The 27,100-nt window shown below is 40.7% G+C and overlaps 1 protein-coding gene across 1 annotated transcript in view; it reads left to right on the top strand.

The window, feature by feature from the left end:
• Window positions 1–27,100, top strand: part of KIF26B (kinesin family member 26B) — a 288,623-nt gene that overhangs the window by 68,451 nt on the left and 193,072 nt on the right. The window contains exon 3 of the mRNA XM_054063280.1: window positions 22,686–23,219. Within this exon, the coding sequence (XP_053919255.1) occupies window positions 22,686–23,219 (534 nt within the window). The remainder of the gene's footprint in view (window positions 1–22,685; window positions 23,220–27,100) is intronic.

Here is a 27,100-nt window from a genome sequence, read left to right as displayed (position 1 = left end):
GTGCTTAGGGACATGGTTTAAGTGAGTGTTAGGAATGGTTGGACTTGATCCAGTGGGTCCTGTCCAACCTGATGATTCTATGATACAATGTTTGTCTCAAGATTGAGGCACGCTGGTCTGTAAATTACTCTAAATTGTCAATTTTAGAGTGATGCTTTCTATATACCAATGCTGCTTGGTTTACTGTTTCTGATTATTGTGAGGTTTTTTTCCTGTGGAGCAATCTCTAAATGTTTCTTGAATATGAATAATGCTATCACAGTGGCGGGTTCATCTTCTCATGGCAGAGACGCTTCCCTCTCTTGTATCTGTTAAGACCTGAGGAGTAGGGTTGCCTGACTGTGCTTTATTTTCTAATCTTTGCCAATGGGAAGTTCAAGGCTGATATTAAAAAAATATTGGAAAGAAGCAATTACGAGTGTGGTGTTTTTCTGTCATCTCAGGGTTGCTGCATCACTTCTCTTATTCATGTTGTTTATTCTAAGCCCTTAAAGGGGTGTAGTTCTTGGGAACAGCCTTCTGGCCTTTAAGGAACTGGGTAAGTGAGCCTAGCCATAAACCATCTTGTTACCCTTTGTTCTCCTGCCGAGTAGTAAGTGGAGTTGGTACTGTAGTGCCTAAGCTGATTTAAAGGCTGAGAGCTAATAGATAGAAATCACTTTTCTTTTGTTCGTAAACTAAGAGTAAGTTGCCTCTTTTTGATTTATATTTCACAGTACTGTATGATTCTTCAGAACATAAATGTGCTTAGTGTAGTGATTTTGAAAGCACTTTTATCTTGGTGATATTTTTCAAAATGGAAAAATGGCCTAAGAGTTGTAGATAAGTCTGAACTGAAATAAATTGTCATAGTCCATGGACTTTATCTTGTTGTAGGCAGATTCCTAAATTTCTGTCCATGCTCCTTTTAAAGTGGCTGATGGAAGAAAAAGGCATACTATTTCCTTTGTTGTTTTGTAAAGCTTTCTCATGTGTAATAAAGTAAGTACATTTTTTTAATTTTAATTTTGTATTACCTTTGACCTTAGCTCTCCATAGATGCCATTGGAAATCATATAAACTGCCTCTGCTTCTGGGAGAACTTAGGTAGAGCTGGTCAAAGCAAGGTTTTTGTGCTTTCCATTTGCTTAAGTAATTCCAGGCTTTGGGTTGCATTAGGAATTCATGCAAATAAACCACCAGCAACAATTTTGCTTTTTCTGCGGAGAAAATTACTTAGTATGTATTCCAGTGTCTTAGCCTTATTATGCAAAAATTACTTGCAGTATTATGTTCATTCAAACTATTTAATAGATTTAGAGTGCTATAGTCAGTGGAGAAAGACACAGTCCTCCAAAGCTGACTTTACGAACTCAAACACTCTTAAACGTAACCAGTCTTCCTCCTCTAACTGTAACGTGGGTTAGGCTCAAGTGATGTTAGAGATCCCATCTTTATATATCCCCTCTTTTTATAGGTTTTTGATGCTGTCCAAATGCTGTTCAAATATGAACTGAATTGAAAACTTCTAAGTCACATTGATTCTTCTAATGCCTGATGTTACCTGTGCAAATTCTTGGTTATACTGCTATGTCACTGAGGAACTGCTTATACTATTAGTTGTGTTTTTTTGAGGATATATATAGTTGTCAGCCATTTAGGAGAGATCAAAACTGTGGTAAAGGAACTATGACAGTGACAAAAATCATTCATCTTGACTTGACTGTGCCCCAAAGCCTGCCAAGAGTGTGAACTGCTGTAGCTTAAAGATATGGTTCTCGGACTCAGTCTTGATTCCTTCTACTGTGCTTGCACCAGCAGAAACCAGCCCCAGGTTTATCTTTTAGTAGCAAAACCAAAATCCTGTCTCCAAAGCAGATGGCCTTGTCAGTGTGACATCCCTAATAATGGAGCTTATCACAGATTGCAGGTCGGGAATGCTTTTTATGCTGAACTTAAGTACTGAACGAGCCTTTCCTTGGCCACTTTGACTGTTTTGATTTTCTTTTCCATTTACTTCAACTTCCTGCATCAATTGAGTTCACAACTGTCTGCCTCTTGCCATGTTGAGTTTCTGTTCTTATATTAATAGCCTGCTTCATAAGACACTATAAATCTTACCCACCTTTCTCCATCCAGAGTATCTCATCAATTCATCAAGGGAGTCGTAGCAAGGAGAAAAAAGTACACACTCTACACACAAGTGCTAGTTGATTTGCCAGTTGGGCAAGATCGGGCTTTCAAGTAAGGTATAATTACTTCTTGGTTTGTGTTTAGTATGGTCTCCATCTGTTTCCTCATGTCTAGGCTTTGGTCACACGTCAAAAGTAGTGATGGTCTGCATGGTAACATGAAAAAGAACTTGCAGTGTACCCTTGCTAGTCTGTGGGTTTGTGAGACACTTAACTTTGTGAGATCAAAGAAGAGAACTAAAACTTTTTTTTTTTGATTGAGTGCTTATCCTGTAGAGGAAATAGCAGAATTTGAGGATTATCTGTTAACTAGTCTGTAGTATATTTAACATAGCTTGGAAGGAATAAATCTGTATCTTTCAGCTTTTATGTATACCTTAAAGACTTAAGTTAGGCCTCATTTTCTTCAAATTAAAAGGTAAAATTGAGATGCGTAGAGGAGAGCACAATGCACAAAGCCTTCAGACTGATGCAGTCCTACTGTTGCAGAAGCATTTCTAATACTGCTGAAGCTTAGCTCCTTCACAATGCAGCCTCTCCTCCCCTCATTGCAATGACTTCTGGTGAAATACAGTGTCAAACCTGGAGCACTCAGTGTGTGGGCTTAGCATAACATTAATTAAAACTCTGGAATAAAAAACGGAGATCCAAGACTACTCTTCAGAGTGAAACTACAAAAAGTGCTTATTTTTGATGGAGACATATCCTCAAGTTTGGTGCATGAGGACTGAGTCTGAGTAAAATTCTCTGCAAGTCCTCCTGCAGCCTGTTCAACATACACAGTGATTTTTTTACTTAGTTTTCTCTAATGAGTGTATTATGATTTGTGTGGGTGACTTCTGTTGGTATAAATACTTGACATTTCAAAAGAAGTGTTTGTACTCTATTTCATGTGCTTCTCCATCTGGGGGGTAAGAATGAACAATGACTGTTTAATGTACAGCAGTATACAAGCATCTTTCAGCTACGGAGAGCGTAGTAGAACTTAGTGAGAACAAAATGTCCAAATATCCACGTTCATAATGTCTGCTCACTCATATTTGTATTTCACTTAGATCAATGCACTTCATCTATTAATGGTACTGTTTCTGCACCATGCCTAAATAAATGGTATCGTTTAAAATCTTCATCGTGCACACTGCTGAGCGGGCAGGAGATTGGTTAGAAGATTTGTTAGTAAAAATGAAAATCTGGAGCAGAAGCGCTTTGAAAGTTGTAGAGCTTTTCAAACTATACCCCAACTGCACAGTGGATATTCCCAAGCTGTTTTGAAGAAGTGGACGCTGAGGAAACAAAAAACTAACTTGATGATATTGTTTTTCTCAGATATCTGATTGTACATTGCTTATATAAGGAAAACCTGGTAAGAGAGAGAGAGCCCCAGGAATTTGCTTTTCTGTTTCTTCCTTTTGGAAAGGGAAAATAAAATGCTCCAAGAACCTATTTTTTTCTGATTTAAACTTTCCTAATTTTAAATGAAAACATGATTCTCCACTTTGCAGAGAAAGTAGAAAGGGAGTTAGTTCTCAGCGTGCAGCATTCTTCTGGCATTACCTTAGTGGTAACTGTTGTTTCCTACATTTACTGATAGTTTGAAGTGTCACATATGAAGCAATCCTTTATTTTATGGGAAGCTTTCTCTTTCTAATTCACAAAAGGCTGGAAAAAAATAAAGTTGTTGCATGTTTGTGCGGCACTTCTGGAAGAGTGGAGGAGTAAAGAACAACTTGGGGATTTTGTCAGAGGAAAAAGAGATGCAATTCTGGAATTTGGTACTAATGAAATTAGTGTGAGCAAGACGAAGCCTGGGGTGTTTGAAAGGGAAGAGAAGACTTTAAAGACATAAAAACCTGCTCTTGTTGTTTGACTGCGATGCAAGTTGTTTGTAGTTAAAGGCAAAAAATTGGATTCTTTCTTGCTTTTGCAAGATTTAGTTTCTTTCAGTTAGTATTATACATTAAAAGAGCTTGATGTGTTTCAGATTAGGGTAATTTGAGGTTTTGGATAGCAGCTCTCTAATAAACATAATCAAAAAAAGATGTTCTGTGGAATAAGCCGCATAAGATCTGGATTTATTACTGTGCTTTTCTTCCCTGTCTCCTTCACCCAACCAGGACAAGAATATTCTACAGTTATTTTTAGGTTTATAAGGTTTCTATTTTATTTTAATTTTTTTAGCCATTTATGTATTGTAGAGGTATCTTAACTCTTGAAAAGTTTCTGGTAGCTGGAAACCCTGGGGAGCTCAGAAGGACAGCAAGTGTTTGGGGGGACAGGAGGGGCAATTAAAAGTGAGAAGGGGCTCAGCACCCACAACTGCTTGTGTGCATGATGCCTTTGTGCTCTCTGAGAGCAGATTTGAGAGAATAGTATAGCAAATATCTTCTGAAAACTGAATTTTTGACTGGTGTCAGGTTAAGTGGTCCAAGCTGGAGAGCTCCAAAGCTGCGAAACAGGGTCCTGTGGGTTTACAGCATTGGCGCTCAGACACTGTGCTTGTTGGCCAAGCAGTTCTGCAGCTCACTTGCAGGTATGACACCCATTTCCCTCCCATGGGGTTTTCCACACACAAGACTGCTGTGACAGTACTTAAAATTATCATCTCAGCAGTTTTGTTATACTGTTTACTTCTATCTTCATAGACTTGTTTTGATATGAAATGACTAGGACTTTGCAGAAGACAAAGGGACAAAATTTCTGTAGGTTACTGCACATTATGAGCCATTACAGCTAAAACACATACCTCCCTGTGGAAGGGCTTTAGAGCCTTATATGACTACATGAGGAATCACCAGATTGCAGACTTCTTGCTTTACCCTAGAAAATCCTTTTTGCTTTAGACATTGCACATAGTGGCCTAGGCAACCTGTTTTTTTCCTGATTTACCGTATGAGTGACATGCTAAAAACTGTAAATGAAATATAACATGGGAGTTACATTCTGGGAATGAGACCTGAAAGGCATTGGATCAAGAATAGGCTCAAGACTTAAGGTAGTGTCCCAAATCTAGTGCAGGTTGCCAGCAGGACAACAGCTGTTTCCCACACTGGCAGAGTATTCACCAAAGGGCTGCACTACACCAGTTTGCATTTTTGCTCTTGTTTTGAAGGGTGCCGCAATGTATTTGACAGTAGACATTGTTCTAAGCCTAGTCCATACATGCTCTGTCACTGTAAAGAAAGCCTGAGGATTTCCACTTCTGAGGAAGTAAGGGAAAATGACTTGTCATGGTAGTAGTGGTGGTTGCTGTGATGAGTATTGACATTGACCTCCTGGGTACCAGGATAGCAAGTATGCCTAAGGTGGGGAATCTTTAGGAATCATCTCTGAAATGGTGGTTTGGACTCTGGATGAGTTTTGCACCTTGCTGTTTGCTGCATCTGCCTACCAGGTACCATAGCCCACACAGAGATATGGATTGCTCCAAAAGAAATAAGGAAAAACTTCAGGAGTTTCCATCTGAACATCAGGAGACACTTTTACCACACAGGTGACTTAGCACTGGCATTGCTTGCCCAGAGATGTTGTGCAGTCTCTGTCCTTGGAGATAATCAAAAGCTGTCTGGACGTGGTCCTGGGAAATAGGTTCTAGATGGTCCTGCTTGAGCGTGGGGGTTGGATGAGATGACCTGAGTAGGTACCTTTTTACCTCAACCATTCTGTGATTCTGTTGCTTTACTTCCCTCACTCAGATTCTATAATACCAAGCACTTTGTGCTTAGGCCGAAGTAGGGACTTGGGCAAGGAGAGTATAGGCAGTGCACATTGTTGGTTTTTGTGTTTGGGGTTGATATTGTCAGGAAGGAGTTAGAATTATTTGTCCATTGAACTGCAAATTCTCTTTTTGAAGTTAAAAACACTTCCAGATCTGATGAAGAGGAATAACTTTTGCTGTCTTGAAATCTTTGAGGTTTTTTTTTTTTTTTTGTTTTTATTGTCCACCGAAAGCTGACTTTATAGGTTTTATATAGCAAAGGAGAAGTTCTGTGTCACTTTTTTAAATGCTAATGTGAACATGGGGAAACTAGCCATAACGCTGTTCAGGGCAGAGATGTTTCAGTGCTTATTTGTGTTTGAGAGCACTGGGAACACCTGATGCATCTGACATGACATCTGATGCCGTGTTGGGAACACCTGATGCATCTGATGCATTGCTGCCAACAATAAATCTGAAAACAATTGCATACAAAGCCTGGCTGGGAACAGGGGCAGGAGGTGGGGCGGAGAAAGAGAGGTTCACATCTGTTGTGGAAGATGATGTAAAATGTTCTAGCTGTGCAGGTACAACTCTTCCTAGAAATAAAATTACCTTAATATGGAGTAGTGTATTCAATGTTCGATTTAAAAGAAGAAAAGTCATAAGAACTCGATGTGAATATACACATCAAACTTTATTGCAGTTATATTTGCACTGGATACCAAGTGATGTCTCTTTAATCCTTCTCTTTCCACGTCCCTTAAGTTTTACATAATAAATTCACGAAATGCTATAGAAGTGGATGCCAATAAAGGTCTCTGGTGGAGTTTTGTGAGCATGCCAGAAAACATTCTATGGTTGGTAACATGGGACAGGGAGTTAAATTACAATACTAAATGCAGGGTTTAGTTGAGAACACCAAAAGCATTTAAAATTGGGTGAGAAGGGGAGGGCGGGGGAATTGGACTCCCCAGTAACTCCAGACTGCCTGTCCCAATGGTAAGCAGTGGAGTCCTCAGTGCAGACACTGTAAACATTAATAACACAAAAAAATTCCAATGTTGTAGTATCACTTTTGGAAAAGCCTTGAAGACCTTACGTGTAGCTTGTGTAGCGTTGATAAAATATGTGAAATAATTTCAGATGAAGGCTGTGAGCTGGAGCCACAGTTCTGGTTGTTAATATCAGACAGTATAAATGGTGGCAAAAATAGCTAAAATGCTTCTAATTACAAATGTAGTGAACAATTTGGTTGTGCAATGCAACTATATTTCTGCCTGTGAACTTGTATGGGTAACAAAAAAATAAAACTCTTCCACTTTATGCACACTTTAGTGGGGCCACTATATGTTTCCAAAAAGGTCTCTCAGCATATAGGAATTAGGTCCTTACGTAAGTTCCCAGTGTGCAAGAGCAGTTTATTTTTCCTATGGGACAAAACATAGTATTTTTGCTAGCTTGAGTAGTGCAATGTCCTGGGGCTCTTCTGCCTTTGTTAATTCGCTCATAAAAAAAGTAAATATCATGTAATGAGTGGATTATTGTTGGGCAGTGTCTATCGTTTGCCCAGGACCTGAGTAGAAGGGCTGACAATGGAGAGTCTGTTCAATTTTTGGTTTTAGTATTTTGATTACTTGGCAGCGTCTTTGTTGTGGTATGTGGGGCTGTTTTTTTGGTTCCTCTCCCTTACCCCACTTGTGTAACAAAGCCAGTGTAATCTTTGAGAATTTGTTTTTTTCTAACTTAACACATGGAATATCTAAAGCTAGACCTTAAGTTGAGAGATAGCAGCAATGAATTTCAAGAATCATAGAACCAACTTAGAATCACCAGGTTGGAAGGGACCCACTGGGTCATCGAGCCCAACCATTCCTAACACTCCCTACACCATGCCCCTCAGCACCTCACCCACCTGTCCCTTAAACACCTCCAGGAAAGGTAACTCAACCACCTCCTTGGGCAGCCTCTGCCAGTGCCCAATGACCCTTTCCATGAGAATTTTTTTCCTGATGTCCAGCCTGAACCTCCCCTGGCAGAGCTTGAGGCCGTTCCCTTTTGTCCTGTCCCCTGTCACTTGGGAGAAGAGGCCAGCTCCCTCCTCTCCACAACCTCCTTTCAGGTAGTTGTAGGGAGCAATAAGGTCTCCCCTCAGCCTCCTCTTCTCCAGGCTAAACACCCCCAGCGCTCTCAGCCGCTCCTCATAAGACTTGTTCTCCAGACCCTCACCAGCTTTGTTGCTCTTCTCTGGACACGCTCCAGAGCCTCAACATCCTTCTTGTGGTGAGGGGTCCAGAACTGAACACAGTACTCAAGGTGTGGTCTCACCAGTGCCAAGTACAGAGGGAGAATCACCTCCCTGGACCTGCTGGTCACGCCGTTTCTGATACAAGCCAAGATGCCATTGGCCGCGTTGGCCACCTGGGCACACTGCTGGCTCATGTTCAGTCGGCTGTCAACCAACACCCCCAGGTGCTTCTCCTCTAGGCAGCTTTCTAGCCAGACTTCTCCTAGTCTGTAGCACTGCACAGGGTTGTTGTGCCCCACGTGCAGGACCCGGCATTTGGCCTTGTTAAACCTCATGTCATTGGTCTCAGCCCAGCGGTCCAGCCTGTTCAGATCCCTTTGCAGAGCCTCCCTACCCTCCAGCAGATCCACGCTTCCATCCAGCTTAGTGTCATCTGCAAACTTGCTGAGGGTGCACTCAATGCCTTCATCCAGGTCATTGATAAAGACATTGAACAGATCTGGACCCAGTACCGAGCCCTGAGGAACCCCACTTGTAACTGGCCTCCAGCTGGAGTTAACTCCATTTACCTCCACTCTCTGGGCCCGGCCATCCAGCCATATAAAGTTTGTCTCTGATTTGGATGCCTGGTCTTGGATGTATTAAGTTAGGTCAGTTCAGCTGGTGGACTTGTCCTTGTTTTCATTGATGCCCTATGATAATTGATCCTTTCCCATGCAAGATTAATCATATTCAGAGGTGCATGGCCAGAGCCAAGTAAATGACGCTCCTGTGCCAAAAGGGGTCTTGTCCTCTTGTCCTTCTGATTGATGCTGCTGCACTAAGCAGCCTTGGCATAAAACATCACATGATGGTGTCCAGTGAGGCCTGAAGAAACTCTGCTTCTCTGCTCAGGCAACTGCCCTCAACAGATGTGTTTCCTGTTTCCACCAGACAGGTGGATGAAGACCACAACATGAAGGCATGCAGATGATTTATTTCACCAGCTTGTAACTTTGCAATCTTCCCCCACCTTTTATGTTAAAGCCTTCACACTTGCATTGCTCCTCAGGAGCTGCCTAACTTCAGCTGTGTGGAGAAGGAGAGGTGGTGGCGGCACTGACTTTGCCTGACTCAAAACTCTTCCATGCCCATATCTGCTTGTGGTGAGCTGGACTTTGAGCACAGAAGTAGCACAGGGATGGCTGCTTAGCAGCACACTCTTTGTGAGAAGAATAGATAGCATGTCTTATCTTTCCATGCCTGAAGGCAGACAGTGCAGCTTTGGAGGAGCGGGAAGTTTCAAACTCCAGGAGGCTGCTCCGCCAAGTGCTGTTGGCCTGAATGGGTGCAGCTGCCTTAGCGGTTGGGAAGGATCTAATGAGTGAATGGTGGTAGAACATAGCGCTGGTTTTCTATAGCCACAAGATGCAAACTCATGTTGGACAGCTTTTCTTTGCCAGGTGTCACTGCTCGGGTGTCTATATTGCTCCTGATGGGTTATGTAAGGGCTACAGGCACTAAGGGGTCCAGGTTCCAGATACTGCTATGGGAGCTGGATAAAAAGGACAAGAACAGTGCTTCATATTGCCATGCTTTGTGAATCTAGCCTAAAGCCATAATGGCACCTTTAATCTCTGCTGATGTGCTCCTTCTGCCTTCTCACTCTGTCTGCATCTCAGTGTGGCTCTTCTGCTACAGCATTAGAAATAACGTGGTTTGGTGCTAATTCCAAGACACTGTGCTCCTTAGCTCATGCCTCATCTGCTTCAGAGAAGAACAAAACAGTCTCTGAAGGAACTGCCCAGGTATGTGTGAATCAGGAGTAGAGATATGCATAAGAGGTAAATAGAGACTATATTAAATTTAAAACTAATGAGACCCAGACTCTGGAAATGAAACTAAGGAAAATAAGGTAATACAATGCTAGAAAAGTTTTCTATCTCATAATTAAAGTTGGATTTCTTTCCTCTCTTCTTTCTGGATATGTAACATATAGCTTTCAGCTATTCAGACAAAATAAATTTAAGCCAGTACAATAGCATCTCCTTGTTTTCCCCTTCCCTGCATTCTTTCCCTTGAAGCATCTTTCTAGACACTAACCTTGTTTTATTCTTTTTTTAAAAAAAATCTAAATCCAATTGTCTGCTTGTCTGTCAATAAATAACAAAAAGCAGGGTTTTTTTTTTTTTTTCCTCCTGGTTGCATGAATTATGCAGGTATGTGGATTTTATAATTTTAACCTCATCAATGGTTGGTGAGATTCTTAAAAGGTGTTTTTAAGGCCACTGAGTTACTCCACTGATCCTAAGAAATTTTTAAGGAAGTAGTCTAAGTTTTCTTAAATTTGGTTTCATTTCTGAATCTACGAAGTTAAAACAGTGCAGAGAACCTGGAGCCTGAGTTTACAGAATTTACTGAGTTTACTCTGTAGATTAGTTGTAGGAGATGCTCTTGGGTAGACATAGAAGGGTGGATGGCCTTATTCAGTGTATTTCAAGAGCAGTGCCATAGTGGCGGTGACTAGCACTAGAACTAATAGGTTCATCGTTTCAGATGCTATTCCTATTTCCCTATTGATTATGCCCTGACTGGGTACACAAGAAGCTCTGTATTAGTCTGAAGTCATTATCAGTGTCTTTAATCTTTACAAAGGTTGGAAATCCATTCTCCTCCTCACTGGTTAGAGAGCTTTTCAGCTGACACTGTAACCTGAGGAACATTGTATTTTGGTTTGAGGCTGGCTAATGTTACCAGGCTCTACTGGAAGCTTTTTCTCCCCTCTCCTCCTTTTTTTTCTCGAGGTTCACTCGGGGACTATTTGGAAAAAGATTTGTAATCTTAGCCTTCATCAGACCACACAAGTCAAGAGGCCGATCCTCAGTTGGGCTTGTCAGCAGTCAGCTTATTCAGGACAGAATGTGAACTGTGGTGAGAGTGAGGGAGGCATGTTTTTATCCCACACTTGTAGATTGGTGTCACAGGGGGCCAGCAACGCCGTGCTGTTTGGCAGTGAGGGCTCATTATGTGCCTGTCCCCTGTGGTCCCACAGCAAGGGCTTGAGGCTTCTGTTCTCAGTGAAGGGATGTGGGGAGGGGAGTGCTTGGCTTCCTCCAGCTCTGAATGCTTTCATTGAGACCTGGTGAGAACACTCTCCAACTGAGCCTGGTCACATCCTCTACTGTTTGAATTGCTTGGGATTTTCTGAGCGTACAGAGGGTGGGATACAAGCTGCGGAGGCTGTGACAGCCTGTGGTGTCACAGTGTAAGTATTTTTTAACAAACTATAGTCCTTAATTGAAACAATGCCTGCTTTTTGAGTTTGGGATGTTCTTTTTTAATAGGTGACAACAACGACAGAGGTTATTAGCTGTACTCCAAAAGCTCCTCTAATGTCACAAATCTGACTGTAAAGATAAATCTTGAAACAGAGCATTTACCAGCCTGGAGAAGTGCAGTTGGAATTATTAGACCATGTTGCTGGCTTCTGGCTGTGAGTGTGTTCAGAAACCACAGCATTCCCTGGGGGCCGACAAAGACCCACAGAATCATCTTGTACCCTATACCATCTTCAGTTGGGTTCAGGTCCATGAAGGTTTTGGCCATACCATCACTAGGTGTCTGGGGGACAAGTGACCCATCAGCGTGTGTGACCTAAGCCGGTAGCTTCAGAGCAGCCTGGCATTATGCAGCTGTGTCAGCTTGAGTCAGTGCTGGTGTGGTAGGTGTCTTCTGGATCACTTTGTGAGAGAGCAGCCAAAACCAGGTCCTTTGGCATCTGCAAAAGCCATAGTAAGTGGAGTTGAAGATCTCTTCTTTTCACGTAAAGCCCCACTCAGCAGCCTGACGGTTTCCATCTTGACCACAGCTTCTTATCTTTTCCACACACCTTTCTGCACTCACCAGCCCCTCAAATTTGGTCATTAGCACCAAATACTAAATCCAGTGCAATCCCTGCCTCAGCAGATGCAGACAGTCTGCTGAATTGGAGCTGAAACATATGCTGAAGTATACAGATTAGTTTATTGTTTGTGTAGAAAGTCACACACAGGCATAGTTTAATGAAATTTAGCAGGTATGTTTGCAGCAGACTTAAGAGAAAAAGCCGTGTGTTACAGTCTTGTCATAACACACATTCTACCACTTGAGCTGTGTTGGCATAGTTGAACAGTGCAACTGCCCCAAGGCTGGAGAACAGAGTTTGCCTGGCGAAAAGGTGTCCCATGCACTGCAGTTTATCCTCACACTAGATTTGAGACAGTCATGACAGGGTAATTCTGTTCCCACCAAGAGCTGGCAAATTCTTGTTACTTTCATTAGGCTTCTCAGAATCTTGATTTTTCTTCTTCCTCCCCTTTGCATACCCCAAATATTTATACTGTGCTAACCAAACATAAGCTGATCTTGCAAGCAGAGTGGAAACGTTGAAACTTTGCTCCTGAAATTATTCCCAGTTAAAAAGCTGAGGTGTGTTTCTACTTCCTGCCCTGTATACTAGGTGGAATAAATGTTCTTTTATGGCTACTCTAATGCTCTTAAATTTCTTTGACTGCATAGAGGTTAGGAGCACTCGGCACCCTCTAAGATAAAGATAAACTTTTTTGGTGCATTTTTGTTTCCATATGTCTGTAGTATTTTTGTCCAAGCATAAAAATGATATTGATATATCTGTACATTAGAGAGGTGTAGAATATGGGAGCGTCAGAAGTGATAAAATTCTGGAGAGAGAAGTATATTTACATACACAAATTTCACTTCCAAAGAAAAGTCTTTGCTATTACACCTTATTTTAGGGGTTCCAGGGATCACAGGCGATAATTACAAGTGATTCCATGTGCATGAAAGAAATTAGGCAAAACTGTAATTAGACAATTTGATAATTGGATCATTAGCAAGCTCTTAATATGTGTATTAATGGAAACAGCTATAAATACAAAACTGTATCTGGTTACTGTCTGATACTAGGTGAAAGCTGAGGAGCTTTCACAAGCAAACTTAATGCACCCGGAGATAATGTAAAACTGTTAGAATAAAACTTCGGTGGATTACGCTGGGATTTTTCTCTTCTTAGTTCACATTGTTAAAAAAAAACCATGACCAAGTGCTAATAAAAATAATGAGTAACGTAATGCACATCCAGAGTGGTAAGTATGGTATCAATTAACCTGAAGCTGGGATTAGTGCACAGAGTGAGGTGGGGCATCATGGCAGAGGGGCAGGAGAAAAGTCAAAGGGTATCTGCTGGGTTTTGAGAGCTGTGCACCTGGTAAGCCTGGTGAGCCTGAGGCTGGACTGCAAAAGGCTGTGCAAACCAGGTGAGGGAACATCGGCATGGTATTTACTGGTAGGAAAGGAACAGGATCCTGATGCTTTTCCCTCTCTGAGGAAAAAGGGGGATTTCCAAGAGACTGAGTCACTGAAATGTAGTTTGACATGATGGGAATTTGAAGAATCTTGAGGCTGAACAAGCTGAGCAGCCCTTTTGTGGCCAAATGGCTGGGGGTGAGAAGGAGGTGGTAAATGATAACAGGCCAAATGTTACTAGGAGGGAAAGATTTAGTAGGTCGAAGTGTGATTGTGAGAGCCTGTATGACTAGACAGCAGGGGACATTGGCTGCTTGCGGAGCAAGTGACTGTCAGCACCTGGTATGTGGCTACTATTAAAAGCAGCAGCCTGCTGCAGGCCTGGTATGTGTCAAGGAGGATGTTTGAGACAGGTGCTGTCAAATCATGAAGCTGCTTACAGGATGCTCTTAAACAATTTCTGTCCATCTGAAACAAAACATAAAGTATTTTGGGAAAGCAGCATGGCAGACAACATATAAACAGAGATGTGATCTTCCTTCTAGGTCAGCAATTCCATCTCTTTGCTGACTCCATCAGTAGATCTTCAAATTATTTGTAACAGTAATTAGTTTTTAGGAAAAATAATCCTTTTGTAGATCATTCCCTTGATATCTTCTTGCCCCCCTCCCCTGAATTTATACCATCACTGTGTATCTCATAATTTTCCCTTGCAACCTCAAGGGTTGCATGGTGATCTGGGACTGTTCTTCATGGTCTTAACGAACCCTCCAGCTTTCACACTGCCCACTTACTTGATCCTAGGTGCATCCGTATGAAGGAAATAGCCCCTAAAGAGTGCATGTAGCAGCTGTGCAGATGTTGAAGGGCACGTCTTAAGTTTAGTCAGGACAAAACACTGGTGGAAATCCCTGGTCAATGCTAGTGTGAGTGATAAGAGCAGGTTTGTGTGCAGCTTAGGATGCTCTGCATGTACAAAGATTTGAGAATCAGTGCAGAGTCACACTTATTTCTGAATGACATGTTTTTAACAATGTTATCTGTCTAATGCAAAATGGAAACACAGACAAGAGGCAAATACATTTCACTTTTTCATATACCTCTGACTGTGAATGTGAAAGGGAGAGACTTCATTATTACCGTGAAGTGACTGTTGTCTTTGTGATATACTTCCCTTGTGGTTAGGAACAAAATTTCATTCTCCATTTCTTGGATAGTACACAGATAAGCTCAATCTGATTTGAATGAAGTTGGCAGGATTTTACTTGTAGTTTTGCTAAGATTAAGACTACTTGGGTTGCCTGGTGTTGTCATATTCAAGGACACGAAAGGAAGTCAACTTCAAGTGTGAATTTCAAATGGATTTGTTAAACTGCAGTAGAATGCTTCAAGTTTTAACTGACCATAATTAGTGTTGTACTAAGGCTTGCAATGCTCAAACTCTAATCAGTCTATATCCTTGACCTTCCCAACTCTTCTTCAGACAAGTTGAGAAAGGTGGAAATCTGATAGTGGCAGAAAAGAAACTGGAGAAGAAAGCCTGAATAAGTTTTAGTTGAGGAGAGCATATCCAAGATCAACAAAAGGTAGCTGTACTGAACCAGGTTGGAACCTCAGAGTGAAGTAGAGAAATTGGTTAATTTTTTTTCCAAAAGCTGCATGAATTAAAAAAAAAAAACAACCAAACAACACAACAAAACCCCCAAATATACCTCCTCCCCCAGAAAAACCCCAACCCAAACAAAAATAAACAAACAAACCTTCCAAACCAACACATAAGGAAGACTGGACATGCAAAGGTGAAGCTCTTTAGCTATTGTAAAAGCCACCAAGAACCTGTATCTATTGATTTTTCTTTTTGTTTTGATTCTCCCCCACACCCCCAGAACAGTGATCTTGCATGCAGATACTGATGTTCCTTAGAGTGGAGAGAAAAGCGTAAAAGTAAGCATGCAGAAGTGGTTTGAAAAAAACAAGGTACAAAAGTAAGCTGTATAGGATAAAAATTTTGATTCTCTTATGCGTCTCAGTGGTAGGTGTGCTGAAGCTTTGATAAAAAAATCTTACACCCTGAGTAGCTCTTTCAAGAATGCTAAACTATGAAATAAAAATCACAATCATTTCTCTAATCATTGTTTGCCTAAAATAAAAGGGATATGATTCTCATGTTTGAAAAGCAGTTAGAAGAGGTTTCAGCTTGCTACAAACCCCTTTATAAATCAGAGAATAGTAAGTACATAGGTGTCACAAATAATGTCCTGTACTTCACATATGTGATGTTTAGTTACTATTCTGAAGGTAGGAGAGCTGTTGAAGAAATCACTGGTTGCAGTGTCAATAGTAGCTCAGTGCTGGCATTCATCAAAGAACTGTATTGCTCTTCTCACAGGAAAAGCAAGCTGAACTTTGAAAATGTGGAGGTGTGTCAGAAGAGTAATTGCTACTGTAGCCTGATTACTCAAAGAGGTTCAAGTGGTCTGTTGATTTGATGCTTATAATAGCTTCAAGTTTGAATGTATCAAAGAAAAACTGTTATTCCTGTATTTTAACAGGTCTGGCCTATGTAATCATAGGTCAGTCATGCTTCATGCTTATCCCAGATGAGTTTGAAAGGGTAGAGGATGGAACATCAACAATAAAGAACAGTTTCTTTGTGAATAGCAATCAAGAAGGATTTTATGAAAATAAGATATCACGTTTGCCACATTAGTGAGACTAAACTTTTGGTTGATAAAGCTAACTGTTCATAAGCTCTTGAAAGCATCTCATTCTAACACTAGTTTTGCCAAATTTGTAGCTGTCCCTTAGCTGAGTGAAGAGGCAGCGAGAGCAACTGAGTTGTGTGTCGTGACTGGAAACGAGAAAAAATGCATCTGTGACACATCTGGCTTGCATGCATGACACAAGACTGCTTCTGGCAATAATGCAGAAAAGTACTAGGGGGTCAAGGTGACTAATCAGTTGAACATAATCTCGTAGTGTGCTCTGGCGGCTAAGAAAGCAAATGCAATCCTTCAATGTTCAGGCAGGAAAATACAAAGCAAGGAGGAAAGAATGGAGTGGCTGCTTTTTCCAGCAGAAGTGACGAGGCTTCTGCAATCCTATTATTTGTGCTATAAAAAGCGTGCTGACAAATTCTGCCCCTTCAGCAACGGCTGAGTTTGTCTACCATATAGCTTTAGGAGAAGCTCCCCTCCAGGATACCCTATGCATGTTCTGGCCACGGATTCAGTCTGGGTTGCAGAGCTCTTTGGGCAAGGCTTGGATTTGCACCACTGAATGTATATTTAGATTTTCCTGCTGCTATTTCATCCCTTCTTCCCAACCCAATTAAAAAGCTGGCTGCTGTCTAGCTATCAAATGCTAACACAAACACCTGTGTGCCAGATGTGTACAGCTGTAAGTCTGTCAGTGCTGATCGGTCATCAGAACCATAAGCCAATCCATGGAGCAATTAGAAAACACTTTTTGTTCTTCCCCTTCTATCCCTCCTCCCCATTTTTAATCCTCCTATTTTTCCAGGGTTTTCTCTCTTCTGCTTCCTGCTGCTGCAAGTTTGTAAAGGGAGCATTGCTCAGTCTTTCTGTCTCTTTCAGATAAGAAAACAGAGAGCCTTAACCAAAGGAGCACATTTTTCTGTCTGCAGAGTGGCTGGTTTGTACTGATGTGTTAAATTATAGAAGTCCAAATATCAATAGTATGTGCCAGCTCAAGGAAAACACCACGAAAATAGAAATGTTGGGAGGGCTACACCAGGCAGGCTTAAGATTTGGTTTTTCCTTCTCCTCCCTCCTTGAGGAGAACTGGTCCCCAAGATGTGTTCTGGAGAAAGTGACTATAGGACATGGAGCACTGTCATGGATTTTTTGAAAGTGAAGGCTCAAGTCACCAGCAGAGAGCAGCTCTTCAAGTCTGAGGGACAGAAATGGTAATAGTTGAAGAGGTGGGACATGATGACAATGCAGAGGTGTTTACTGCAGTTGGTAAGACAGTCTTTTAAGTGCACGCGCACATGCACATTTCACTTGATGAACTAAGAGCAGTAATGGGTGGCTTACGTGAAGAAGACATGGTGCAGGTAAGGGAAGTTGTCTGTGACAGAGAGGGTAAGGCAATGTGATTTTGCCCAGAGAAAGTGTCAATTGCTACATACAGAGCAGTAGAAAAAGGGAGGCTACTTCACTTCTTCCTCTTGGTCTTGCTCATGTGCAGCTTTGGCTTTTACTTACCAAAACATTGCTTGTGCTAGTGGAGATCTTGCCACCTGATATAACCCAGATGACTCGGTCTCGCCTTAGCAAAGCTCACTGGTTTTTATCCAAGTGCAGTTTGATGGTACAGTGCTACTAATTTATAGTCATATTGTGTATCCTGTCATACTTATTTGAGGAATAACTACTATTCACTTCTGTTTATTTGAACATCCTTTTACTTTGACAGAAGTGGTGCCATTGTAAGCGTGAGGAGCCATTTTTCAGCTGTTGGGGCTCTGGAATACTGAAAACAGCAAAACTCTGAAATGTAGCCTAGAAGATAATAGGATATATTTAAGTTAGGATGCAGTCACTTGGAAAATACCCCAGCTGCCTCTGGAAGTAAATTTACACGTATAATCTCTTTATTGGGCTGGAAAATATACCCTTGGGAGAAAGGAGAAGAAGTTGTTCCCCCCCCCCCCCTTCCCGAAGAGAGACCAACCATGGACTAACTGGATTGGATTTAGAGCAGATATGTTTGCACAGTCATGGAAAAACATGTGGTTTTTATTAGGGTTAAGGCTTCCCTCCTACTAATGTTTCTTAATTAGTTCTTTTACTCCCTGCCTGTGGAGAGTGAGAGTCTGGAAAACACACTTCTTCCTGGGCAGAACTTTGATCATTGCTTTTCCCTACTTCTCCTTTCACCTTGTGTGATGGATTACATACCAGCAGTCATTGCTGCCTGAATCCTTTCAGAAACAAAAGAACTCCACGATTCTTCTGTGAGCATCTCCAAGCGGAAGCTGGCTTCTGTGATTTAGTTAGTATTGACTGCTTTGTTTTTCCCTGAAGAGCAATGAATAATAATAGTGTTGAAGAGCACAATTTGATAAGAAGGTCTTGAGATCCACGGTCTGATTGAGTTTTCTCTGAGGCAGGGTAATGACGTAGGGTCACAGTGTCTAACTTGCCTAGCCTATAGTTCACCAAATCAAATACAGTTGTGCAAAAAACCTTAGTTTGTCCTATATAAGTGTCTGCCTGCTACATGTTTGCAAAAAAGTAGTGTGTGTATGAGGTATTTGTATGTGAATCTTTCAGCTAGGTTCCATGGAACACGTAAAAGTGCAAACTGCTCATCCCATTTCTTGCTTGCCTCTCTGTTGACCAGTGGAGCTCTGCCTGCTTGCGTTGTCTCTTTGTGAGCTTTCTGTGTAATACTGTGCTTCATGCTGAAAGTGGTTGTTTGTTTCCTCTGTTGAGGAAAATGTGCACCAGGTTGGGTAGTGGGAAGGAAAAGATTATTCTGTTTGTAGTCTGCTTTTAGTGATGGAGTTAAAATGTCATGAAAACTATACAGCAAGGTACAAATTTATGAAGGAAGGTGAAAGAGAGGATTACCTTATGCGATCATATAGTAGTGCTGTTCCTCCTTCTCCATGAGGTCAGGACTGCATTTACCCTGGTACAGCTGCCCAAGTACTTCAGTGTTTCTTAACTACAGCATGTTTGCTGGGTATGATTTCCCTGGCTAAAACAAGAATTCCTCAGCATACCAATCTATGATGAGTCTGAAAATCAAAACTTCCTTCCCTCTTCTGTCTTTCACATGTGGCTTTTTAGTTCAGGACCAGAGATGGGGGATTAGGTACTAGCTGGTTACAGTGAAAAAGATGAACAACCAAGCATAGCTGGAATTGGTGTTAACTCGAGCTTGAAAACTCAAAGGTAATGTGGAAAGGCTCCTTGCAACAAAGCTCACTGAGCACTCGCTTCAGTTCACTGCTTGCCTTGTGCATTTATGCTACGGTCTGTTTTGTGACTGATCTCTAGAAGCTTTCAGACCTCTTACGTGCCTTCATTTGTTTATTATAGGAATAGGAGTTTATAGCAATGCTGTTTGTGTAAAGACGGGTGAACCATTACAGCAATAAGAGAAACCATCATGAACCCTTGCCCTGAACTCAAACCAAACTCTTTTGTGATTTTTAAAGTTCTGTTTCAGTTTTCAATGTCACTGTACTTTGTTCTATTGGAACTGGAAATGAGTGCCAAAATATAAATGGTATTTCCGATGTCAACCTCGGATTTCATAAGCAAATCTGCTCTCATGCCAGGGAACATGGAGTTTCTTAGACCTCACAAGTTTCAGTAGTGAGTATAACCTTTCCAACTCCTGCTGCTTAGTGCAGCCAGCTCAAAGCGCTTATCCAGTGAGGCTTGTCTGTAACTATTTCATATAGGACAAGATAATGTCATATGACTATGGGACAAGACACTGTTTACTGAAGCATTCCTAAGGGAATTTGTGCAGATGATTGCTTACAGATGAGATACTGAAACAGAAAGTGCTGTGTAGCTGCATTTCCCTGCTATTCAAGCAAGGATGTAGTGACTGTCCAGCTTTGGCTTCTTTCCTGTTGAATGTGTTGCAAGACTGTCAGCAGATTATTCTGTGAAATTATAGTGGAGCTGCTCAGTGCAGAATATGAAAATAAACTTTCTTTTAGGCTCTATCAGTTTTGTTTGGAGAACAAAATATGACTAATGTGTTTCTGGAAACCAAGTTTCTCCAGATTTATCTGCTATCCTGTAGACTTCGCTGTTTCATATGCCAGACTTGGATCCAGCATTGAGCTATCCATCTAGCAGAGCATGATAAATTAGTAGGGCCAGTCTCAGGAGTAATTGATTCAGGTTGTGCCTGTTTTCTCCTTTCTGCTCCTGTCTTCCTTCCCTTTCTCCCTCTCTCTCTGTTTATTGTTGTATCAGAGAATGATCTGATGTTTGTTTTAACGCTGAGATGAAGCTGAATTCACTGCTGTCCAGCACTCTTTAAAGTTGGTGTGCTACTTGAATATTTATATCCTGCTGACATTTGCTTACTTTAGAGAAGGCTTTATTTCCCTGGAATATTTATCGTAGTATCCAGGAATTTCTATGTTGAACTGTTGCTGGATCTGAATGTTTTATGTAATTACCTGGGTTCAAGCCCAGTTGCCTAAGTGAAGTTAACTTTCAATGAACAACAGATATTTCTGCAGTCCTAGCTAGCTGAAGGAAGAGCTGGCAAGGACTTTTCCTGAACCGATGTGGAACAGGCCTGGGAAGAAGACTCGCACCTCATTTCACCTATATAGGTAGCTTTGTCTGTCTCATTATGGGAAAAGTAAAGACTCCCTTCCCTGCCTATGTGGCATCATAAATGGAGTGCCTATATCTGATGTGATCTGTTGACCTAGTTATGGTATCGGATAGAAAATAAGATTTGACATCTTTTGCTTCCTGTTTTTTCCTCCTGATTTCCACCAGTCCCTTTCCTGAAGGTTAAGTGGGAAGGGTTGATACAGAATCCAGTTCCTGCCTTCCTGACACGCTTTGATACTCTGACCCCCTTTGTGCATAGAATAGAAATGATCAGCTTGAGGCCTGATCGGATCCAAGCCTCCTGTTGTTTCCCATCAGCTTATATGACTCTCTTGGGCTTCTGGGGCTAGAGCTGCTCTTTCGCTGCTGTGCATAAAGAGGCGCCATGATTTATGAATCAATTAATCACTGCATGCTGAGGAGCTGTTCACGGTAGTTAAACAGTGAAAATAAAATGCTTGAGTATATAATAAAGACTGATCATAATGATTACAACTGTCTACCAATGAATTCTCTCCCTCCCTATGTTATACCCTCTACCCATTCTTGACCAGCACAGCCGAACTATCAAGATATGAAATTTGCCTATGTTGGGTGGCATGGAGTTCATCAAATTACTTGATAAGTGTTGTGTCTATCTGCGTGATTTCCCCCCTGCCCCACACTCTTGCCATCTGATTTCAGTTTGCTGCTAAAGCTGCTAAAGCCGCAAGGATGAAGGGGAGGAAAAAAAAAAAGATTCTGATATTACTGATTGTAAATCTTGAGTAATCATAAGGAAATCCACCAATAATTCTCCAAAACTTAAGGAGGGGAAGGTGAAATCTGCCCTGCCTGCTCACTAAAACCAAAAAAATGTGGTGTGAAATTTCCAAGAAATATTTCTGTTGTTTGCTTTGTGTAACATGGGCATCATTGCTATATGTTTCTAAAACTGCACAATGCTGTAAGAACTAGGCAAGTTTGAGGATAAGCCCCTGCTAAGACTGCTGTTTAGCTTCACAGCTTACTGAAACACTTTGCAGTTTAGGCCAGCGTTCAGTGACTGCAGTCAGATCAGGGTGGCATCGTGCTCTGTGGAGAGCACCATTGACGCTCAAAGATCTACCCAGAGGTAAGGGTAAGAGGCAAGAAGTTTAAATCTGATCATGTGGTTCTGCAACTAACCTATGATTTCCAAGAAGAAAATTATTTTTTGCAAATTATTGACCCTATACATGTTCTATTTTCTAAATAGAATTATCTTTTTTTTATTTTACATTATCAGCGGATGCACAAAATAGTGGTAGAACATTTCATTAACAGAAAAGTTTTGGGATTTTCTCTGGCTAAAAAGTGTATTAGTGGTAAATGAAATGCTGAAAAGCTCTTAAAAACTGAAATATCCATACGTTTTCAATTCTGAAAAGGATTTTGGGAGAGAGATGGTATTTTTTTTATTTGTTTTTCTTTACAGGCAGCTTCTAGATCTTACTTTTCTGTTACAGAGTATTTTGTGGATTTTCTGAGTACAAAAAGCTGGCATTGATGAGTAGATGGATTTGTGAACCTTGCTTCAAGCCCACTGGTTTTAGTGGAGTTGCTCTTGATCTCACCTATGTAACTAAGAGTAGATTCCATTCAAGCCAGAAATTAGGTGCAGTGGTGTGAAGCAAGTTAATTCATTCTCTCTGCATTGAAGCTTCCAGTGGAATTATACTATTTGCCACTTATCAGTAGAAGTAGAAGAATTTCTTCTTTCCAACACGATGTAGTTTCTCATTTTTGTTCAGTATTGTTGCTGGCATATGTTGACTATATCTAATGGCCTTTGTTTGCATTCTAAGCTTATCTTATAAATTGGCTTTTGCAATGCACCTTCAGTAGTAATAATGTTTCGCAGTGGTGACCATGGTTAAACATTTTTCTTCTCTTTCTACCCTCCCTTCTCTGTTTAACTTTAGGACCCAGGTTTCTCTTCGGTGATTCACGACAAGCTCCAAGTTCCCAATACTATTCGTAAGGCATGGAATGAGAAGGACAACAGATGTGATGTTTGTGCCACACACCTGAACCAACTGAAGCAAGAGGCCATTCAGATGGTGCTGACCTTAGAGCAAACTGCCAACCCAGAACATTATGATGCCTTGCCAGGCTCTCCCCCACCTCTCTCCAATATTCCCACGTTAGTGAGTCCCCGGCACATGGGCAGCCTGCAGCCCAGGGACTGGGCATACGTGCCTGCTCCTTACACTACATCAAATTATACAGGCTTTGTTGCCAACAAACACAGTGGAAAACCCAACAGTCTAGGAATCGTCAATGGTGTGGAGAAGAAAAATGGCTCTCCTGGACACCAAGCCAAGGTCAGCTTTCAAGTGGCCACCAGCCCCAGCAATGGCAATGTTCTCAACTCTGTGGCTATCCAGGCTCATCAGTACCTTGATGGCACCTGGTCTTTGTCAAGAACGAATGGTGTTACTCTGTATCCCTACCAAGTAAGTATTTACAATAACAAAACATGTTTGTTTTCTTTCCATCAAAGCTTGCACGGGCTGCTAGCACTGCATGCTTCTGTTGGGCAGAAGTAGAGCTGTTCGTATAGTGAGCACTGGAGCAAGGAATGCTATAAATTCCTGTTTTCCTGGTAGGGGATTGGGTAGGGGGAGATATATAGATCACAACCAGTATTAATTAGAACACCTTTTATTAATTCAGCTGCTATTAATAATAGAACCAAGCTGTTGTTTTTAATAGCAGATTGCTATTCATACAGTACATGCAATTCTTCCCTCACACAGTTCTCACTCACTCTTGCTCATAATACTTAGTTGGAGCAACAGCTCGGAGCCAACCACATTTGCTTATTCATAAGTGGAAAACAGCATTAGTGTGCCAGTGACTTCTGGGTTAGTATTCAGGAATTACCTAGAAGTTCATTGTGTGTACATATGATCCTTGAGTCGTTGCCTACATGTAGCAGGCACTACTTTCATTGGTGTGTTTTGAGCTACATACAATCTTACTGGTGCTCTTGTGTGCTGGTGGCCGCCTGCAGATTCATCTGATTCTCAGCATTTTGGTTTTTATCAATTCTCATGAATTCAACAGGTCCACTAGTCTGCAGAGCTTAGCAGTTCAGGGGAGATTTTCATGTGCTTCTCAGTGTGTTCTTTTCCTCTTATTTGGCCTGCTGTTTTCTGGTGCACCACACCTGTAAGTATCTGTAGAACCCATCTTTCACCAGCTAGCACAGAAGGGGCTTTTATATTACAGGACGTAGGCTTTCTGATGTGCTTGGCTGCAGGTAGTGGTATTTTCAGTGTGCCCAACCACTTACAGATTGCAACACAAGCCTGTTCTTTCCGAGTTCTCCCAGCCATCTCCTTTGGCTTCCTTAGGCACATAAATATCTTTGGAAGTTGGTCTTGGTTCTCTAAGTTAAGAACAGATTGCAAGATAGATCTCTAATATTTAACATTTATCAGTATGAGTAACTGATATTACAGCCAGAAACAACTGATGTTATTCATAAGCATTGAGATATTGTCGTGCACCAAAGAAAACTTGGTAAAACTAGAACAGAGCTACAGTTATTTTATCTGGAAAATATGTAACTTTATAGTTTTGTGGATTTATGCTCTAGTGAACCTTAATGACATCTGGGCAAATCATATGATCATAGTTTGATCTAAAAAAACCCTAAACCAAGAACGCTTATTAAGGAAACAGAGTCATTATTTATTATTATTATTAAAATCAGTTCAGTTTTATTGTATTCAAAATCATTTAGGTTCATCTTCTGTGAAGATATCTTGGTTTTCCAGACTGATCCTGCAGTTTGGCTGCAGTTAGTTTAAGGTCCATTTGTTACCGTTTCCTTCTACTTTTAATAATCTTGAAATAGAAAAGACATCTCCCTCCAAAAAAAAATCACCGACCCCAAACAAAAAAACCCAACCAACCAAAAAAAAAACCAGATAAACCAAAACCCCCTCAAATAAACCTAGTAGTGTCGGTCTGTGTTGATATTAAGTCTTACATTGTCTTCAAGATTGAACCTTCAAATGTTAAAATTCTCACTTCACTTAAGTGTCAAATTTAATTGTCCAGACAAGGAGAAATAATGATAGCTTTTGTCTTTAACTATCTTGAAAGGATTTTAGTGTTTAGTTATAGACTATCTGTGTCAGACTGGGAATTAGTCAAGTCAGAAGAAAAACTTGAAAAGTAATTAATTTGTAATTTGATGTAATAGGAAGATGTAAGCTTTGCTTTTTATACTTTTGTGTATCAAACTCAATCTTATTTGCTGCGCATTTTCAGAACATTTTAGATCTCTCCCATATAAATATGTTTTTTTGGATGAGCTTGCAGTTATAAAACTCTGCTGGGAAGGAACACTAGGAAGATGAATCTGTTATGTCATCTTAATTTGAACTCTTCTTGATTTGAATTAACAAATTAACAAATGAATTAACAAAGAGGTGCTAGCTACTTATTCATGAATATCTGTGTATTAGTTGAATTTTCTTGCCTTCCCTTAAGAACAGTGATTAGAAAAAACTCATCGTGCATTAGCTAAGAGGAATAGAAAATAATTTATTGGCATAAAAAGCCTTGAATTTCACACAGAGGGGTACAGTATCCTTCTACATCATAATCTTGTTTAATTCATGTCCAGGGAGAAGTCAGTCTCATGGCTGTAGACTTAATGGCGCCTGTTATAGACACCTCCCATTGTAAATTAGCTTTTCTTAGACAGTCTAGATGACATGACAGAAATGGTTGAGTACCTTGAAAACTGACTGTGTTTTCTTTCTTGAAGTATCACCAAAAAGAGAAAAGATAAATTTGGAAGTGACGTTCTGTGGCTCAGAATTGACTCATGACAGTTTTGGACACCAAAAAGTATTCCTACTATTGTAAGTTCTAGGATGTTACTCCCTTCCTGGAATCTTCCCCTCCAGACTGCCTAAAATTAGAACCTTGTTATGGGGAATGAATTACAATTTTTGTTTCGGTTCTGGTAGATAAAAACCTAAACACATTAAAAAAAAATAGTGAATGTCTTGATATTGTAGGGTTCAGCTTCTGCAGTAGCGTAGGACAAGTCTTAAATGACATGCCACTTTTCAACTGCTTTTGCAGAAAGAGTAATTGCTGCCAGGAGTACGCAAAACAAAAGTGAATTTATATATTACCAGATTTAGTAAGATATTATATGTTTAAAGTTTGAAAAATAGAAGAAGTAATACTATCTTCACATGGAAAAATAGAAGAAGTAATACTATCTTCACATGGAGATGCATGTTAGATGTAAAAGAAACTTTCTAAGAATTTCAGAGAGGCATTGTGGGAACTCATCAATGGAGTCTCCTAAGACTAAGTCAGAGAAACAGCTGCTAAGACATTTTTAGGCAAAACTGGTCCTACCTGGAGATGGTGTAAACCCCACCAGTCTCCACCAGCCTCATTTTATGTTATTCCATATTTAGCCACCGCTTGACTAGACAGAAACAAAGATCTGTTTCCAAAAACCTGTGATGTCCCTTAGGCCTGGCTTGCAAAAACCACCTGTTTTATATAAGGAGCTGAATCTAATTTTGCTGGTAAGAGGCTCTCAATTGTTTAAGATTGCTTAGGGACATGGTTTAGTGGTGAACTTGGCAGTGCTAGTTTTATGGTTGGACTTGGTGATCTCCAAGGTCTTTTCCATCCTAAATGATTCTATGATTCTGTTCTATAAGAGGTCTTCTACAAAACCGGGAATCGGAAGCAGGAAAAGGGAATTGATTTATCTTAAAGAAAAAGTGTGGCCCGTTAAAACCCTCGTATGAATACTCGAATGCTAAAATGGTCAGGGTAAAAGTGACCGTTTTCTGTTGAATACGTGTAGAAAATACCAGCGAAAATTCAATAGAATTTGATCCAGAGTCTGAAAATCCTGCTCTTTCAGTCGTCAGCAGGTAGTATGTGTATACCCTGGGGATCAGATTGTGTTTTAACACTTGTAAAGGCTTCTGTTGATCTCTCTGTCACTCAAAGGGATTTCAATCCTTCTCTGCTCAGAGAAAACTCATTTAAATTGGAGAGGTTTCACCTGAGAAAGGCTGTAATTATTTGTGCAGCTGCTAATGCGAATTACAAGATATCACGGTGCTAAGTACTTTCTGTTGCTTACTGGTTATTATAATATAGCACTTCTAAAGAAAAAAGAAACCTTTAGGCTTGGGGTACTAATTTAGAAGGCAAAAGTCCAAATACCTTGATGAAATGATTGTTTCTTGTAATTTTTATGGATAATGTGGTAATAAATAGAATGCATTATATTTTCATTACTTGATGATCTGAAGTAGCTAAGACAAAACCACTACAT

This window comes from Cuculus canorus, chromosome 3 (genome assembly GCF_017976375.1).
Source record: "Cuculus canorus isolate bCucCan1 chromosome 3, bCucCan1.pri, whole genome shotgun sequence".
Taxonomy (NCBI): Eukaryota; Metazoa; Chordata; class Aves; order Cuculiformes; family Cuculidae; genus Cuculus; species Cuculus canorus.
The sequence above is the reverse complement of the archived record's forward strand: the minus strand, read 5'-3'. Positions and strand labels throughout refer to the sequence as shown.